The following is a 21,176-nucleotide window of genomic DNA, read 5'->3' on the forward strand; positions in this document are numbered from 1 at the left end:
CAACTACCACCAAGTAGGGGTGTTGATGGGTCAGGTTAATTGGGTTTCGGGTTATTTGGTTCGGGTTATTCGGGTTTCAAAGAATTATAAGTTAACCCGTAACCCAAACCAAATAATATTTGGGTTATTTGGGTTTGGGTTGTTTGAGTTCGGGTTTTTTAGATCGGGTTTTGGTTAACCCAAATAAAATGTCATTGAATTTACGTGCATTAGTTACGCAATATTAATATAATTTCAATTTCAAAAACTTGAATAATAGTGATACTTATATAGACTAAGTTCTTTATTTTCAAATGTGTTGAAACACTTTTGATTATGCGTTTTTTGAATTCTTGAATGAAAAAATGATAATATTATTAGAATAAAAGTCATAGACAAAACAAATAAATTACAAACTATATAAAAATATAGAAACTACTGATATCAAATAAACAAATTTTGACAATATATAACTCTTTTTATATTCATATTTGTATCATCTTTTATTAGTGTATTTTTTAACATCCATTATTATTTAACTTTGCACGTTTCTGATTTTGTTTATAAATGAAAATTTAATATTCAAATAATATATACATTTTCACATCCATTATTATTAGTGTATATATATATAAATGCATCTTATTTGGGTTATTTGGGTTGACCCAAACTATAACATTTTCACCCACAACCTAAACCAATTAAGCTTTGGGTTATTTGGGTTAACCCAAATGACGACCCACAAATCAAATAACCCAACTTGTATCACCCAAACCCATTCGGGTTGAATCGGGTTATTTGGGTTTGGTTATTTTCAACACCCCTACCACCAAGTGACCAAACTAAAGAAAACACATTGATTAGTTTTTGGTCTGAGTTAGAGTTGATGTATTTTTGTTTTTTTTTCCCCAAATAGAATATATAGTAAGTAAAACAAACTTTGTCAAATATTATCTATTATCTCATATCAATGGTTGGGTATAAAGTTAGTTGAACTTAAAACTTTAATAACATATTTATAGTAATGCTGGAAACAGTATTTGTGGCACAATAAATTTTTATATATAAACAAGTTTCCACTTTTCCCGTTGGGGTTTGTACCAATTAAGTTACAAAAAAATCTTTATAGGAACTAAACTGATGTAAATTTAAAAAATCTTTATAGGAACTAAACTGATGTAAATTTTTATTAATATAATATATAAAATTAAGGTGAAACATTGAATATATATGGTTATATTTGTACATTTATCGTATTATACTTATTATTCAACTTTTTATGTTTGTCATTACAAAGGCATATGTTAGTTAAGATGCCTAGGGAGATGTCATTGCTCAGGTTCTAAAATTTAGCAAAAAAATGAAAATTATCTAAAGTTATTCCAACTTACTAATAAAGTTGGGATGATCATGAGTTAAAATAAAAGGTTAAGGTTCAAAAATCATCAATGAATCTTGGCTCTTGATTTTAATTTAAAGGTCATGATCATTCTAAATTTACTAGTAAAGTTTGCCCAACTTTAAGGGATCTCCATCCTTAAAAAAGGCAAAACATGATACCGATTTGGTTTTATTACAAACGATATCGGACTGGATAATGAATATCAATATCAAATCATTACAATTATCGATTACAGTTTGTTTTAATCTTTATTTCATTATTCGAGTCAATTTATGTTATATGAACGTATATGATGTGATCGCATGTTACCATCTGACATTCCTAAATATACTAAATTATTATATCGATATACTAAATTATTAGTAGTATTTCAAGTTTGGATACAACTCAAAACTCAATTAATCCAAATTAGATCTATCCATTTATCCATATCTATATATATATATAAATAAAAAATAAAAAAAAAAAGAAGGAAACATTCGTAATTCTGTTACTTGTTTTTACGTTAAACAACCGAACAGCAAACAAATACGGACCAAACAAATAAAGACGCACGAAGCACTTGGGATTGTTTTTGCAGAACATGGAGATTTCTTCATTATCAACCCGATGCTTCCTTCCTTCATCCTCTTCTTCTTCTTCTTCTTCTGGTATATTTCTATAATATTAATTCTGTATATCATTGTATTTATTTAGGCTTTTAGAGAATATGATCAATGTAATCTTTCTAATTCATTAACTAATGATTAGAGAATCTGGGAAATAATAATCTTGATTTCAATATTTTTAATCCGTGCCGAATTCATTGATATTGTGTTTCTCTTTTTAAGAAGAACTTGTTGATGATGTAAATAGAAAAAAAAAAAAAAATGATAATAGAATGAAAAGGCAAACTTACACAATAACTATTACTTATGTATGCAATACACAAAAATATATTTCATATGAAAGTGAGGTGTAATCAATTCCATTATAGAAGACTTGATAAAAAAAAAATAATAATAATAATTTAATTTGATGAACAAAACAGAACTTAATGACACTAATTAAAAGAGCAGAAGATAGGAAAAGATGGTTTTAGTCAGCATAATATAAGTCCAAACCTTCAACATGTAGGGTTGAATCAAGGCCTAGTACCAGACCACAAGCATAAAGTTAGTCTTCGATACGTAAGGTCATTCAACATGTAAGGTTGAACCATTGCCTAAAACCTGAACCAACACCTCATTACCAAAGACAACTGTTGGGTAAATTCGAAGTTCAACTATTCATGTAAATTATTGAAATACAACTTGAAAATAAACAAATACAAGTCGTAATTGGTAAGTCACAAGGAAACCTTAAAGCCTTTAAAGAAACTGCATCTTACGTGCATCTGATTAACGCCATATTTTTTAAGTCCTTTTATCATTTTTGAACTGCTTGTGTGAGTATTATCTGTTTATTCATCTCACTCTTTGGCTTGCTAGCTTGCAATAGCACTGCACACAAGCCATATATTTTGTCCACAAGTGACACTAACTAATATTGAGTTAAACTAAAACTATAGATATGACGCCGCTCAAGAAAGTTGGTGTCTCTCATAGCTATCAAGGCCCTGTATCCATGTCGATATTTACTAATAAAAGAAGATCCCAGCCTTCAGTTAATCAATGTGTATCCTCAAGGCGTAAGAAAAACTCTGTCCAGGTCTGCTACTATTTCTTTTACTCCTAGTTTACGTCTCTTAAATTTCCAGTTTTCTCACAGATTAATAATCTACTTTCAGGTGTTATGCAGCAAGAAGAATGAAATTCCGATAATAGAGGCTAGGTTGGTCACTTGGTTGTTTTTTAACGTACTTATAGTTTATCAGTTTCTTTTCTGTTATGCCAATTAATAGGTTTCATCTTTGATCTAATCCCCATTCTTTCAACAGACGAACTTTATTTGGGTGTAAAACTAATTGATTGTTCTGTTAAGTGCTCAATCCCATGAAAGAGAGTGTCTGTGTATGTGTTTACGTGTTTTAATTTTGACATCTCATGTTGAAGCTTGTCAATTTTGAAGCAGAGGCTCTATACTTGTTGTTAGTGCTATACCAAGGGAAGATTGCTTAAAAAGGAAACCAACTTTGGTCCCATCTCTATTCTAGGCAAGGTTGTAGAACTCGGGGATCGGGATCGGATCGGCGAGGTGGGGAGACGGGAGATTTTGAAAAATCGGGGAGATATCGGATCGGGTGAATAGTGAATAATAATAATAATTTATGGAAATATATTTAATAAAAGTTTAAGTATATACTAAAAACTCATAAATCTTGAACTTTTGTATAACTTTTTCAAAAAAATGACAAATATAAATAGAATAAATATAAATTTATGATATATTATGAGAATATAGATTTTTTTTTGAAAAAAACAAAAGAAAAAAAAAACTTTTTTTGACTTTGACCCGATATTTGACCGATATTCCGATATTTGACCCGATCCAACGAGTTTTCCAACGCTGACCAGCGTTGACCCGATATTTGACCGATCCTAGCCATCCCGTCTCCTGGAGTGGCCGATTCCGATATCCGATCCGATATCTCGGCCGAGACGGCCGAGATTTACAACACTGATTCTAGGTAACCGGCATAAGCTAGGAAAAACCGTCCAGCTGTCAGGGATTCAAAATTTGATTTAAGGTTATCTGACCCGGGAACGGGTCAATTATGATGTGGCAGCTGACGTGTTGGTAACTTTTGACCATATTGACCTATTTTTCTTTCAAATGATCTGTATGAAACTTTCATGATTTTTTCCGGCCTAACTTAAGTTGGTTACCTTAAGAAGAAATCATGCCAAAGTTCGTATCTTTTATTGGCAATTAACGCTTTATGTAGATCCTGCATTCAAGACTGCATGCCTGATACAAGGGATTTCTCTGTTATCTTTGGGATGATTGTGAGAGTGAAGACTTAATTTATTTATTACTGTCGTTTTTTTCAGGTCCATGGATGAAATATATGATACTTTGGCTGAACGTCTGGTGCCAACTGCAGCTTCAGGAACAAATAAGAGTTTGACGTAAGTTCAAGTTTTATAGTATGAAAATATGAAAAATGAAGCTATTCCACGGTTCATGAGATATTCTTAACTACATACATATGCGTTTCAAATACTCAAAAGATACCTTTTGTTTGTTTTACTGGTTAGGGTACACACATAAATCCTTGTTAGTAAGGATTTTCTCTAACTTCCTACCTACACATTTACATCTTGGTCTTAATTGCTTTGCATTATCATTCAGACTCTGTAACTTAAATGTTGGTTTCTCATTGATTTTAATGTCTACCACTATTCGATTAACCAAGGACCAATATATGTTAATGAAACAAAGTGTAAATACATATATGGATGTACTACCAGAGAAATGGGGTGGTGCTCTTAGTGACTTAGGCCGCCAGTCCAAACTTGTCGAAGCCCCAACAGATTTCTTTTCCATATTTTTGTTATCAATTTATTGGTATAAAAGCATTATATTAATAATCATATTTTTTTTCTCCAAATTTACATCTTTTGGAGAAAGTGCAGCTCTTTTCTAAAAGTCATCTCCAAATCTACGTAAAACCCATGTATATATGATCATTTACCCTTCTAAAAGCAATTATTGAGTCTAATTGCCCTCCACAAAAGTTGACGCAAATGCATAAATATTAAAAGACATAAAGAGTTGTGTCACGAAATTATAAATGGCTTAGCATGTGTAGTATATGAGGTATTTTATGATACTGAGAGGATCTATCTATTCATTTCGGGAATATTTTGATCCATTATTCAACCCACCTGTATTGCCACCTCTAGTGCTTGATTCCCCTACAGAAGTTCTTTCTGGATCCACCAATGTATACACATAAAGGCGTATCGTGTTTTCTTTCTCCATAGCTTTTCTGCAAAGCACATAAATGAGTTATTTGATCTCCAAATTTTCTGGTGTTTTTCAGGCATATTGTGGGCTTAGCTGGGCCGCCAGGTGCTGGAAAGACCACCATTGCTTCAGAGGTTGCTAAGCGTGTAAATAAGTTATGGCCCCAAAAATCGTGCTCATTTGATTCTCAAGTTGAACCTCCAGAAATTGCAGTGGTCCTTCCCATGGATGGTTTTCATCTTTATCGTCACCAGCTTGATTCAATGGAGGTTCACTTTCACTCCCTCCCCCTTCAATTATTCTTTTTTCACATGTTAAGAAACCTTAGCATGCATGATGCATGGCACAGCTACACTAGATTATAGAATCTGGACTATATAAATATTAAAGTTTATATCGATTCAAATTGGTTCATGACATCTATTTTAATTCTAATTAGGCTGTCTTTCGATTTGTAGTTTGAACTGATTAAAAATGGTTATTGCTCCTTGTTGCATTAATCAGTTTTGAACACCTGAATGATACAAATTCTGCTTTTGTTAATCTGAAGAGTGAGATAATTGCTTTTGGCTAGCTACTTTAATACAGGGTCAAATAAGACTACCTTTTACACCTAAGTTTGACCTGACGTGAGATACTTTTACAACTGTGTCCTACTATTCTAGTTATTCAAAATAACATAATTCCTTTTAAAATGCACATCCATAGTATGGATTCCATACACACCTTTAGCGCTTCATATTCAGTTCTGATTCTCTTACTGTTGTCTTTTTTAGAATCCAAAGGAAGCCCATGCAAGAAGGGGAGGTAAGTGTCTTTGCTTATATCACATTAGTAGTTTTTGGAAGTGGCGATTACTTGACAAAAATCATTTTTCTTATTGCCAAATCAGCTCCATGGACGTTTAATCCTGATCTATTCTTAAAATGTCTGAAGACCCTGAGGGAACAGGTAATTGTGCCTTGGTTGTATCAGCTTAAATATTTCCAATCACCTATTATCAGATCTAGTAAGATAAATGAGTTGGATAATGGGTTTGAGTTAAAATTGGATTGATTAGTACGCATTGCAACTTGGCGGGTCAGGTTAGGTCGAGCCACAAACTTTGTTGCTCTTTTTTATAAGCTATTCACAAGAGCAATGTTCAATTTCTAGTTATCTGGATACTTGAGGGAAGGGTGATTTGGGAGATCCTATATTGACTTGGGGAAATTTTCGATCTGTTCGACAGATTTCCCTTAATATTGCCACCTCTACCTTTATATATTTGTTATTCATTTATTTAAAATTCGGAGTTTCGGACTAACGAATAATGATTGATTGCAATTCAGGGATCAGTTTATGCTCCATCGTTTGACCATGGTGTTGGAGACCCAGTCGAAGATGATATCTTTGTTAATGTTCAGTATGTTCTATATCTCTGCAATATTTACTTCATTTAATTTTGATTATAGATAGAAGATGTGCTTGAAGAGTTTCTTTTTGTTGCTAATTTTAAAAACTTGTAGTGTACAATTTAAAACATGTGGACCATAATCCCGAATCATTGCTCGGTTTATACTATATTTAGTGTCATATGTAAATATAGGGGTTTAGTGTGTCAATACGATAGATAATAACCGAATAGCGGTTATTGGAAGTTACTTGTAGAAGAGTCGTGACTGTTGGCAAACAGACACGATGGCAGTAACTTTGGAATAGGCGTGACCATTCGTGAACAGTCACGATGGTTTGTCAAACTATTATATATACAAAGTGTCTGTAACAGTTTCATCAATCTATCACATACGGTTATATTTCTAGTAAAATTCTCTCGTTCATATTTTTGTGAATCAAACGATTAGGGACAACAAAACATACAGTATATATTTTATGAACTTCGTGAAGTGTTTATTACTCTTAGTTAACCATAGTTCTAATACTTTCTTTTCGTTTTCTCCATTCATATTATCTTCAAAAACTTGTTATGTAAAAGTTGAAACATACGTTGATGAAACTTCACTAAATGGTAAATTGCATGAAGTTAATCATAGTTCTAAATGGAATATGCATCACTGTTATAACTGCAGGCACAAAGTTGTCATAGTGGAAGGCAATTATATACTCCTGGAAGAAGGTACATGGAAAGATATATCAACAATGTTAGATGAAAAATGGTAAGTCTAGTATTTGTAAACTCATTATATTGAGCAGCTCTTTTACTACTGTATGCTATTTCCATGGTTGAGTCGATTCGGTTTGTGTTTGTTTATAACGGGTCAACTGGGTATAATATATATATATAAAATAAAATAAAATAAAAAAATTTCAGCTTAACTGGAAACAGGATAAATGGGTCTGAAATGTATAACTAATCAATTTTATTCAAACAATGCTGAAGGTATAACTATTGTAATCATACTTGGCATGCTAAATAATTTATAAAACATATGTTTTGGGTCAACCCAGCCCAAACCCGACTTATACATTAAAATTACCCAGTATGACCCATTACCAAACCCGTCTGACCCACACATTCTGCTACATATACTCTTAGCCAATTTAAAAATCCCCCTTTTCAACGTTCAGTTAGATTGTTTTGATATCATGTGATATTCTCTTGGAAGCTTACTACGGATTAATAAAGAAAGATATCATTTTTTGAAATATTTGACTATCTTCCTTTTTAACATATTCCTGCTAAGGGTGTGATGAAAATGGTTATGATTATATTCATCTGGTTTCGAATTTCTTGAAGGTTTGTTGATGTTAACATTGACGTAGCAATGGAACGGGTTTTAAAGAGACACATATCAACCGGTAATAATCCATTATTCATTATCCACATGTATGCACATGGAAGATTGTGACTAACCATAACTAATCTGTATTGGGTTTTGTCTTTTTGTTAGGTAAAACCCCGGAGATTGCCAAGCAGCGGGTATGATAATAACATATAGTGGAAATTTCAGCCCATTTACTTATACATGGTGGTACTGGGTTATATTTTATCTTTGACAGGTCAAAAGAGTAAAATCAAAATATATTAAAAAGTAAATTGGTGAAATTGGCCAAACACGCCTGATTATTGTTTAGACAGTTGTAACTTCTTAAGTTATTTAAAAGTCAAGAGTATTATCCAAATTAGCTACTTTTATAAACATTTTTTAACCCATTAATTTTTCATTCTATACTAAAGAGTTTTGGACAGTGATTTGGGCTAAACTGACTCGTTTTTGACTGTTACCATATCCACCAACTTTCTGTTTCTCCTACCAACTTTACAAAATTACGCCCTTTTATTTCTGTATACTTGACCCAAATTATCATGCAGATCGAGTACAACGACAGACCAAATGCAGAACTCATTTACAAGTCAAAGAAAAACGCAGATTTGATAATCAAATCTGTTGCTCTTTAAAGGTCAAACTCACCAATTTGTGATGTAGATAAAGCTCTGAAACACAATAAAGACTGGAAATTACAGACTACATGTAGTGACTTTTCCAAGAACAGGATGAGGAAGCTGAAGAAAGCAAACTTGGCGTAGATAATGTTTTTCTTAGATTTAGTGCAAAAATTAATATAGAAGGAAAATGTCACAAGTTTTGCAAAAGCTGCTTGTTACTTTTAAAAGTTTTGCTGTTTCTCAATTTTTGTTAGGTCTTCATTGTTAGATGTTTACGCCCTGCTAGTTATTGTAATGTAGCGGTTTCAGGCTACAGCCGCTCATAATCTCTAGTGTTATGGTTTATTCTACACCAACGTAATTAGTAGTGGTGGCTAACTGGGCGTGAATACGGATTGGGTAAGGGTCAAAATGGGTAATGCTTTGGTATGGGTGGATCAGGTTGGTTGCCCAGAAAAACTAATGTCCAAATTTTCTACTTTCCAGGATAATTAGTGTGTAAATAACCATGAAACTTCCATTGTGGGAGATGATTTATGCACCTTCAAAATTATCTATACACCGCTAAGTTATATATGTTATATATATGTACAACTTGAAACATTAATGAACTTCAATTAAATAAACTCTATACTCCAAAACAACGTGTGTGTTAAAGGAAGACATAGTTTTGAATCATCACAATTTGTTTTGCTCATTCCACTCGACAATCATATACTGCTTAATTACCATGTTCGACGGTAACAAATTGAGGAGACACCGTGATGATCAAAACATGTTCCACATAAACTCTTATATAATAATAATAGGAAAATGATAAATCCTCCTAATTAATCCTCTTAAAAATTTTTCTTAATATATCCACATGTAATCCACTAATTCTCTTACTTAATCTCACCCCATGATTTTCCACATGTCATGATCTTATTAATTAGAAGAATTTTTAGGCTAACCAATTAAGAGGATTGATCATTACCCATAATAATATTCTCTTCTGCAACTATTCCTAAACTTGTACCGTCAGTTTTTATGGATGAGAGATGTTACACTTAAAGAAAGAAACAATATTATATAATTTGCATATTCATGTGACATAATAACTTAGCCACTCATATTTATTTATTTAATTCAAAAAGGCAAACATTAAGATCACTTATATTTATATATATATATATATAGGATATCTAATTTTAGGTGTGGAATACTCACATATTGTTTTTTAATCCATAAAAATTATGGGGCCCATGCATTTATTTATTAAACAAGAAATAATAAAAAATTAGTATGTGAAAGTTTCACACCTAAGCTTAGGTGCTGGACAGCCTTATATTCTCTTTTTGCCTGTATATATTTATATGTTACGAGATTTGAATCCATAATCTTTGTGTTTGTAAGTCAGCTATGACTCTGGGGGCTTTTTCAGTGTTTTTACCATGTTCTTCATCAAAGCTTGGAGAACAACATTGGCACGACTATGCTATTGTCATGTTCTGGAAGTGGTGTTCTTATGAGAACGGAAAAAAAAGGGAAGTGTGCAGTAGGTGGGTCCGAGGTGTTTTTGTTTTATTGTTTTTTTATGTGCTTAAAAACGATGTTAAACACTTAAATGAGAATGAGGGTATTATTGATAGGGGTTATATTTGGGTAGTATTCTTTGAGAATAAATGATGGTAGTATTGTTAGTTCGCCCCTGATCGAGTTATTTGGTCACTTGTATTTATATTTATATTGATTTATATTTCTCTTCTTTTTTTTCTTTTAACAACATATGAAGCCACGTCATTCTACAAACAAAAACTTGTTTTGGTTTCTTCTTATTTTTTTGGAAATACAGCATTTCTTGTTTTGGATATATATGAATGAAGATTGAAGTTATACATATAGGATATGATCCGTAATCCGTAAGGATAAGATTATGTTTGCATGAGTTGTAAATTGTGAGGTCAATTTGTATATGCGTTGTAAAGTGTCAATTTAGAACATGATTCATTTAATGCATAAAGCAATACTCCACTTTTACAATGTTGTTGCATCCGTATGAGTACGGTCTTAACTAGACCATCTCCAATGGTTATCTTGGTATTATAACAAATTGACAACACATTATCATGTCAACATAGTTTAAGATAATTCTGAACTCCTTTTTATCTTTTATTCAGTTTTGTAGAACAACTTTTTAATAAAAGAATACATTATATTTATATTAATATTAGAAAAATGCATTACGCTAATAATAATAAATCCGACTAGGGAATTTTTCTAACTAGCTGCATCTGACCACGTCCTTTGGGCTTTTTCCGGCCTCTTGGGTGGACGCTGATTCTTATCTTGATCTATCACATCTAGAGCGAAATGGGATTTTGTTTGTTGAAGCATCATTTGTTTTCCTATTGCTTCTTCCAGACATAGAAGGGTTGGGGTAAAGAAACTTCTCTTTGTAACAAATAATTTTTGTATCTTATGTTGATATACTAGTCCTAATACCCGTACGATGTACGGTAGCTATATAGATTATATCATAAATAAATTTGAATATGTCTCATACATGATTCGTGAATATAAAATAATTTGTGGTTAAAGTAAATCGATGATTGAAGATAAATTATAATGAATAGTTTTGATAAATATAATATATGTTTAGTTAGAATTTTGGATTTACCTTAAATTTTTAGAACCACATCAAAATCGGAACTTGTAAGCATAATTGATGATGACAAATAGTCTTGTGATTTCAGATCGTAAACTCAAATTTTTGATGTTTTCGTGTTAATAACTTATTATAATTAATATAAATAATAGTATTTGAAGAATTGAGAAAGGAAAATAGACAATCTATTAATGAGAAATTGATCAATCAAATAATGTTATACTCGTAATATCTTTTGTATTGATAAGCCAAGAGTTGGAGTTTAAGTCTAACTCTAATAAGGAAATTGAACTTTTATACAACTAAAAAAGCTAATTTAACAAAATAAATTAATTAAAAAGACACATGTCGATCAAGTATTACGTCATATGTCGTTTCAAGAATATGTCAATCCTGTTTAGTTTATTAGTATATGCTAATATCAATGAGAAGTTAATTACTAAGGTTGTGCAGATTATTATATAAGTTTCAAAAGGATAATGTTATTACTTTAGGTTTTCTAGAGGTAAAGAACAATAACATGAACATGGGGTTATGACTTATGAACCATATCATAATTATTTACCAATATACTAAACAAGGATTGAGGTATTGTTTGATAAACATATGGCGTATTACTTGAATGACAAGTATCCTTTTTAGTATACTTAATTAAATCAAATTAAAACTCTTAATTAATTTTTACTTACCTTATAATTATTAAATCTCTATATATATATATAAATCTCTATCTCAAAGTGATGATGTGGCATACTTTCGGTATCGCCACATTATCTTTTTCTTACGTGGCGTTTATACGTTGATGGTCTCTCAAATGTTGAGAAATCATCATCCAGTCAGCAGCCACATAAGATTTTGCTTATTATTTCTTAATGAATATTTAAAAATTAGTTAACAACAGGAATCGAACCGTGGTGCTTGACATCAACAAAAGATGTATGTGCCATCTAAGCCACGAGCAAATATGCGTCATAATTTCAAAACTATAATATGAATACTATATAATTGAAAGGTACTCTTAAATAAATAAACTTTTTCATAGTTCATGTATATAATTGGTAAAATTATAAATATTTATTAACAAATTAAAAAAACAATCGAATATATATATATATTTTTATTTTTACACAAGTGAAAATGATAGCTAAATAAAAAAAATTAATTAGTTTTGATTCAAAACAGACTCCTTATTTAAGGATAAAAGGGTAGTAAGTGAGGGTGATATATCACAAGGGGTGATCGATGATTGTTAACCTACCTGATGGGTTTCGTCCTTAGCCGTCATAGCTCCGACATGTACTGACGGGCTCCGCTCTTAGCCGTCATGGATGTGCTGGTATGATTATTTAGTAACTTACATGTGAAAGCAAATGTTTTACACATGTGTAAATAAACAAGTACAAACAACAAAATATGAATATTAAAAATCGTCGAAAGTATAGCAAATGACCTATATAATGAAAAAGGACGGCATGTTAAAAACACTCATATATTTTTTTTATAATTTATCGATCTATGGTGTTAGAAATAAAACATTTTGAATGAACTAGATGAATTTTTATGATTTTAGAAGGCAGAAAAATGTGTGATTCATATTGGGTCTCATATTTTTTTAAAGGGCTTGAAATAACTATTCCTCTCTTTATAAATAATACAAACACATTATCACAAATCAAAAATTATAATATTTTTTATTCTTTTTTATTCAATGGTTTTTTTTATACGTTAAAATGGTATTACTCAAAATTGCTTAATCAAGATATTTGAATACTAAAACAATATGCATTTTTATACAGAGCACATCATATATTTTTTTTATTATTTAATTTGTTCAGTAAATATTAATTGAAATCTTATTATTAGAGAAATTATAATTTTAAAAAATACATTCTATATACCACATAAGGAATTAGTATTTATAACAAGTTACGCACACATAGCGACAAAGACAATACGATACCTGCGTATCACGCAGATAAATAACTTATAAATTATTTGTAATATATATCGATATTTACCTTCAAAAAATGGGTTTAGTATCTGTGATTGTAACTAACTATAGACGAATATTCTTAGTGTGAAAAAACTAAAGTTGTGTTCATTATAGTAACGAACTTTCGAATCTTATGCATTGTATGTATTCGGGTATATATGTGGCAACTATATAAGATGTCACTTGTAAGTTTTTGATTATAGTTCTACCTTCACAGATAATAAACCCCCCAAAAAAAAGAAGAGGGGCCCCTCAATATTAATAATTAAATGACTAACTTATATTCGGATCGGTTGACATTGTAATGGAAAACCTCGATCAATATGGACACACTCATGATGAGCTTAACTAGGTTTTTACACTTGAATCTATATGAATATCTACTTTATAATATGTAATCATTCGGCTCAATTTCTATGATTATTTTCACTGCATATAATTTGCGAGGAATCATTTTTATATAATAAGATATAAACGTGCAACGCACGGGACATAAACTAGTATATTATATAGTTATACGCATAACCACTTACTATATAGATGAATGAAAATCCTCTCCAAAAATCAATCATGATTGTTTATTTTATATACACTTTAACTAAAACATATATTGCTTATATCTATTTAATTTTCAATAAATATCTATTGCAAAAAAAGTCATATGTATATAACTTGGAACTATAATTGATACCATATATATGAAAACTTTTTGTGTAATAAATTTTTTTTTATAAATTTAAATTTTTATATTTTTAGTAAAGTTAGTTTTGATTCAGACGTGTTGGAGCCAATTTATAACCAACGATTTGTTGGACCTCCAATCCCCTCCTCATGGAAAATATCTTGAGATGAGAAACTCAAGATTCGAACCCGATACCTTGAGGAAAACTCACCTCCGAGGCCCTCATAGTGGATTTAGAAGATACTCCATCACTTATTAATTCAATGTAAAATTAAATCACACATATAATAACATAACAAAAAATATGATAATATGTTAACTTATCACCTAATTTGTATGATAAATACAAATGAAGAATACATGAAACCAAAGATATAAATATTATAAATAGAATATTATCAATCCATACAACATAAGGGTATTAGGAGTAGTAATATAATATTACAGGATTTGTTATTTTTATGTCGGTTATAGGGGTATAGATTAGTAAAAAAAAAATCAACAATGGATAGTTATTTTTTTTAATTAAAAATGTATAAGAAAACAGAACATTTTGGTTGATAATTGTTGTCTTGCATATATATGTCTACACAATCTAACTTTTTCTTTAACGGGATTTAATTTCAAAATAATTGAAAGTGAAATTAGAGGGAAGAACATGTGTTTAGGCTCAAAAGTGGGCTACTTGGGTCCTACAAAAGGGATGTTTGGATACAGCCGACATGAGCTTGTAAAATAAAATAAAAAATAAAGTTAATGCTTTTCTTTTTGGGCGGAGATTTTCTCAAGTTACATCTAGCTTGAGGGGTTAAGTTAGAAGTATCGTGACCCTTAAATAAAAATCAAGAGTCAAAAATTTTAAGATCATTTTTAAATCTTAGCCTTTGATTTTCATTTAAAGGTCATGATTTCCCCAACTTAACTCAAGTTTGAAAATCAACTTGAGAGAATCATCACTTTTCTTTTTTAACCCAGCTTGCCTGATACATATGATTATACTAGATGAATACCCGCATAATACGGTAGTGTAGGTGGCGACTTGTAATGGCACCTAACGGTGACGGATAAGATAGATAATTGATGTAAAATAATTCATGTGATTTAAGGAGTTAATGAAAGTAATTTAGTTAATAAAAATTGTATGATATAAATATTTTAAGAGATTAAAAGATTTCAAAAATAAAATACCTAGTTTATTTTATAAGTAGTTATAAATGGACCAACCACTTCGTATTTATTTACTAAAAAAAAGACGTTTTATCATGTTCCTTCCCTTTTTCTTTCTCATCTAACAAAATGTAATTTGTCTTCATTTTTTACTTTCACGTACGCTCTTAAAACTTGAACCCAAAACTAATATTTTTTATTTTATACAAAGTGGATAATATTCATTTGCAAACCCATCTTTGGGTGAAAAACAAAAACAATTTATAACCCTTGAATCCATTCAATCAAAGGCTATAATTCAATCCATATTGGAAGATATTAACGTGCCTAAAATTTAGGCGGAAAAGTATTAGATATATGGCAAGATCAAGGATAAGGATTAAGAAAGAAAATATGTGAAATCTATGTGTCAAAATTTAATGAATTAGACATACTTTTAGGCATATTTAATAAGCATATCTATCATTATCCTTCAATATTACCCTTTAATATACACTCTCATCATTACATACACACTCCATCTCTCATCTCCGGTGACGGGCACCATCTCTGACTACCACCAACACCGTCATCATCTCCAACCACCATATCTCCATCACATTTACGTCTTGTTTTCACCACCTCAACCGTTTATGACTCTGTCATGGATTGACAGGCTCCGCGTTTAGATGTCTATGATGTGTATACATGATCATTTAGTAATTTATATGTGAAAACAAAAAATTATATAGGTGTAAGTATACAATTTAATAAAAAAAAAAAAAAAAACCCTTTAAAAATCGCAAAAGTATATCGAGTCGCGTCTCTTTTAAAAGATGAAGACAGTTTAAAGATTAACTATATTTTTTTCGTCTAACGATATACCGTTCTTAAGATTAAAACTTTTACTAAATTAGATGGAATTTCTATTATTTTATTAAAAAATAGAAAATATGTGGTCTAAATTGTTCTCGTGTCATTTTTAAAATAAAAATATTCTCAAATTATCTTTCATACTAAAGAGATTATTCTTGAATAAAAACAACTTAATCGGCTCAGTGCTTAATTAAATCACGTTACATGGTGCATAATTCATAATGTTATTTTTATAACAACTTGGTCCTATTAAATCTATTTTTGTTAGTTCTCGTATATGAGAATATTAAAATAAAAAGAATAATATTTATTTGGGGACAAGGTTATTCACTGTCTCAGAATATAAACAATGATAACTCTGTCGCCTCATAATTAGTTTGTTGGATGATCTTGATTTTAATTTAATTTAAATTAATTATATATTTATCACTTGTGTTAGTATTAGGGAGTAAATAATACTCGTATTCTTCATAAAGTGTATGTTGCCGTCATATGCATAAAAAAGAGCAAATAATAAATTCTCAAATGCTAAAACATAATTCCCTAGCTACATAATTATGTTTATTTATTTTTACTTGATAAATAAAAGATGAATGTAGTTATTTAATATTATTTACTCATTCAATTACTTTATCAATCATTTAATAGTTAAAAAAACAAACTAACCTTGATTTAGTTTTTTTCTTTATTTTTTCATTGAACCTAAACTCATATTTTCTTTTCTTACATTTTTTCATTTTTAACGTACATAAAAAAAATTTGTACCTTCCATATTAAAAATCCGCCACCTGATTTTAATGGTAAATGTACAATCAGTTTATGCACAGGGTTGTATTTAGCAAACCTCTTTCATAATAATATCTAAAAAACTTAACTTCGACTTTAACATGTGATATACAAAATTTGTTTCGCTTCCACCAACATATGCAAAAAACCATATCTCATTTGAGATAACTTATGCACTTTTTGTATTGATCATTGACTTGACAAAGTAAAGAAATAAAAGAGGGAACATTATTACATTAACAAATATCTATTTATTCACAAATCACAAAAATTTAACTATCATATATTAACATTAAAAGACAATAACATCAAATAAAATGAAACACAAGATCTTAGATACCAAGTTTTCGATAATTTAATAGCTCATGCTCCCGAATCAAACCTTCATACCAACCTTTTATTATTTTTATTAAGAGGTGATATGAGTGTGCTAATTATGCATAATCAACTTTAGTTTGAGCTATATTACATTATTTTAAATAATTTAATGAGTTTAAATAAACAAATTTGATTATTGTATTGCTGTCGAAATTTAAGTACAACCTTTTGATTATTACATATAGATGTGTTTTATTCTCTTTTCAAATATTGGGTGGTTTAACCCAAAGGTATTGGTATATTAATAAGGACTTTGTGCTTTTTAAATAAGTAGATGCATGTCACAAGTTTAATTAATATTTAATATAAACTTTCTAGCGGTAATGGAGATTCAATCAATGTAACTTTGGGTTCACAAAGCAACACGTTTTCGAGTTAGTCTTTTTGCAAAGCAGGTTTACCAAATCCCCAAATTCTTAATTGTCAAGGATGTAGGCGGCTTGTTTTATCGGCAAGAAGCATCGACATACATCGGCATTTCGGCTACACTATAGCACATGAATCGTCTTGTATCGGTAAGTTCAATCGGCAAACATTGACAAGAACCATCGGCTAGTTTTGGCCGATGAAAGTGAACGTTGGGCAAGGCCACGTGGCCATTTTTGGCATGTGGGAGCGTGTACTTTTGTTTTTTTTAAACTTCCCCCCTCAACTTCTACATATATACAACTTTTTCAAAACACATAATTAAAACACATTTTATTTTTATTAAAAAAACACATTTTACACTAAAAAAACACATAATTTAAAAAGACAATACATGATAAAAACACGAAATACATTGGGTACAATTACTCATCATCATCATCTTTGATTGACATACTTCCTAAGCCACGGTAAGCGTAATCGTCTAGCCATCACTTGTCGTGTTGTGGGCATTTGACTTCCCACATGCTTTTGCCTTCCCCGCAATTATCATGGTACGATTCGGTCCAAGTGCACTGGTCACCCAACGCGTGATCAGCCTTAAAAACATCGTCGACCACACTCTTGAAGTTGTTGATCTCCCCTTGTAGAAATGAAGAATAGTGCTCTTCGTGCTTTGAAACGTTGCGGCCTGACGCTTTTATTGCCTCTAACTTTTGCTCGCATCGTCTTTTTTTCTCCCTCAGGTATCCCATGACCCCGGAGAGTTCAGTTTGAAGAAGGGTGTCCTCTTTGATATCAGCCATGATTTGTGTCTTCATTTCATTTTCGGTCAGACGAGGTCGGTGAACATTCTTTTTTGATGAGGATGAGGATGCCATTTGGTTAGAAAAAATGAGTTTTTAGGATGATGAAAATATATTATGAAAATATTCTTATGGTAAAATGCAACTGAATTGAGCTCTGTGTTTGTATTTATAGAGTGACAATTTAACTAGTCGTTCAGGGACTGGAAGTGTAAATGTATTTGAATTTTTGGCCGTTTGAGGGACTAAAAGTGTAAATATTTTGAATTATGTCGTTTGAGGGACTAATTGTGTAAATATTTTGAATTTTGAACGTTGGAGGAGCGTGTTGTAGTTTCTTTTTAAATAGTGGGTCCTTCATCTGGAACATCTCAAAACACAAACTTTTAACCATCTGAAAAATGTCTTCTTCATCAAATAAATGACTGTTGATCAAGTGCATGAGGGTATCATGGCTGATATCCTCGACCACAAAAGGGTCAAAGAGGAACTTCTTGTTGTATGCGAAAACTTAATGAGAAGAAACAATGGTGTCGAGAAGAAATCGATTACATACAAACCGGGTATTGTACTGAGCTTGAGTGTCAATACTTTACGTATTTGCAGGGGAAGATCGATAAGATTACAATTGTTGTGCAACAAATTGCTTCTGCAGTCATGACTTTGGACCATCTGATCATATGGGGTAAAGCAATGAATAATTTCCGTTCTTGAAGTGGTCTGAAACACTATCATGTTGTATGTTTTCTTTAATAAGTTTGTCATGTTTTTAGATTATGAATAAATTTCGTTGTTATGCCAAGTAGACATCTTTTATTAAAATACTTAAAAACATTACATAATTTAGAACACTCAAAAACACTTAATTAAAACACTAAAACACAGTTCATAATTCAAAAAACAATTAAAAAGCAACCATGATAAGCTCCCTGAAGCACTACTCGTAACTGAAACGCCTCCCATACTTCTCACGGTACTCCTGATGAGCCATTGCATAAAGCATCTCATCATCGACGATCCTCCCTTGTGCATTCAACCTCATACAAATTGCCTCAAATTGCTTACATGCATGCCGAATTACTCTCATGTGACTTGCTACTTGATTTTTTCTCTGTGGACCTTCAATCGTGTCCCTGTTGAACAATGCAGTAATGTCGTTCCAAAAGTTTTCGGTTGGGTTTACCCATTTCACATCTACCGGTCACTGGGTCAGGATGCCTCAACATCCAACACCTCGACAACAAAAGATCTTCTGCTTCAGTCCACGGATGCGCCATTTGGTTGTGATGAATGAAATGATTTGATAAAGATATAAGGATTTGATATATGCTATACGAAGAAAGTATGGCCAAGTATATATAGAAGTTGGAAAAAAAAAGGCACACCCGCTCCTAACGTTCAGATTTCACAAAGAAATAAAAAAAAAACGGTCACTTCATACGCTCCCAACGACCAAAACTAGCCTTAAGTGTTTTACTTATTTGTAAAGTTAATGAAAGTTTAGGGTAGTTTTTATAACTATTTTTTTGCCAAACAATTGGCACTACACCACTACACCATCACTTTTAGTAAGTTTTGGCTAAATTTGGCTTGTTTTTGGCTAACCCACTTGTCACATTTTCTTTGGCTACAAACTTGTCAAAACTTACCAATTAGCCAAGGATTTGGCACTACACCCTTATCCCTAAAGTGGTTGTTGTAAGGGTTAGATATTCAAACACTAGTTAATACAGTAATTTATTTGTGTTCGTTCCATCCCCCTGCGTTTGTTTTCGGAAACACAAACAAACATACATAACAAATCACTCATTTTATAGAAGACACTAATACGATTTTATGTTCATCTATATATTCATTAAGATTTAATAAAAGAACAAAAATAAGCAATACATAATTCGTGTTCTTTGTTCGATTCCTTTACCATTTGCTAAAAATACAACCTTTTCAAATGGGAAATGATATTGGTACCATTATATATATATATATATTGCCGGTAGAGCAGAGAGAAAAAAAGAATGAATTCTCTCGCTTTTGATTGGCTGAGAGTTTTATTTTCTTGTATTCTGATTGATTGGATTATATTTAGAAACTATTAAATGCCATTTCTATATTTAGTAACAACTGAATTTAAAGAAAAGTTATTTTAAAAAATAGATTCAAATTCTTAATGAGTTAGAAATACATTCATAAACTTATATTTCTGTAATACATTTGTACATTAAAAAAAAGCAAATTATATTTTGTTTGTAGCTAATAAATTTATCAATTTATATATAGTGTTTATTTATCAAAAATGATTATTTATTTTCTCCCACTAAAATAAACATTAAATGAACTAATATTAGATACATTCTTTTCTGTTTTAAGATTATAAAATTAATTAAAAAGCCTTTAACCAAATAATACGGTACGTGTGTTTCTAAAATATTTATTAAGTTGATTTTGTTTAAACTTTATCCTCGTGGCATTTTACACTTTAGTGAAATGGGCTTAGTATAACGGTACGTGTGTTTCTAAAACGTTTATAAAGTTATTTTTGTTTATACTCCATCCTCGCGACATTTCACATTTTAGTGAAATCGGCTATCGAGAGTTGAAGAGTTAGCCCTAATTCATTAACAGACTTTATCTTATTATTGTCATGAAGTGTTTTGTAAAAAGGATTGAATAGAATAACCCAAGTAATACAATATTTTGACTACTTTCAAATACTATATAACTAGATGTTCATTACCAAAAAAATATGTTTTTCTTAAACAACTCATTGAACTTACAAAAAACTATCAATAATATCATTAACAAACTTAAAATTTTGATTGGCGGGTCGACTTAACAA

At 30.9% G+C, this 21,176-nt stretch overlaps 1 protein-coding gene across 1 annotated transcript; it reads left to right on the forward strand.

The window, feature by feature from the left end:
- Window positions 1-1,859: 1,859 nt before the first annotated feature.
- On the forward strand, window positions 1,860-9,016 carry LOC122581629 (putative uridine kinase C227.14). Its single transcript, XM_043753871.1, has 12 exons — window positions 1,860-2,031; window positions 2,931-3,070; window positions 3,150-3,193; window positions 4,354-4,431; window positions 5,349-5,541; window positions 6,049-6,079; window positions 6,165-6,223; window positions 6,604-6,677; window positions 7,342-7,428; window positions 8,010-8,071; window positions 8,164-8,192; window positions 8,586-9,016. Exons 1-12 carry the CDS (start codon window positions 1,965-1,967, stop codon window positions 8,670-8,672), a joined length of 951 nt encoding a protein of 316 aa, XP_043609806.1. The 5' UTR covers window positions 1,860-1,964; the 3' UTR covers window positions 8,673-9,016.
- Window positions 9,017-21,176: the final 12,160 nt, after the last annotated feature.

Source organism: Erigeron canadensis, chromosome 9, assembly GCF_010389155.1.
Source record: "Erigeron canadensis isolate Cc75 chromosome 9, C_canadensis_v1, whole genome shotgun sequence".
NCBI classification, from domain to species: Eukaryota; Viridiplantae; Streptophyta; class Magnoliopsida; order Asterales; family Asteraceae; genus Erigeron; species Erigeron canadensis.

Excerpts from the sequence above, each read along its gene's own strand:
- LOC122581629 (XM_043753871.1), top strand. The coding sequence starts at position 1,965 with ATGGAGATTTCTTCATTATCAACCCGATGCTTCCTTCCTTCATCCTCT. Across the intron at positions 3,071-3,149 it reads GTAAGAAAAACTCTGTCCAG|GTGTTATGCAGCAAGAAGAA; the intron begins GTCTGCTACTAT and ends ATCTACTTTCAG. Across the intron at positions 7,429-8,009 it reads ACAATGTTAGATGAAAAATG|GTTTGTTGATGTTAACATTG; the intron begins GTAAGTCTAGTA and ends AATTTCTTGAAG.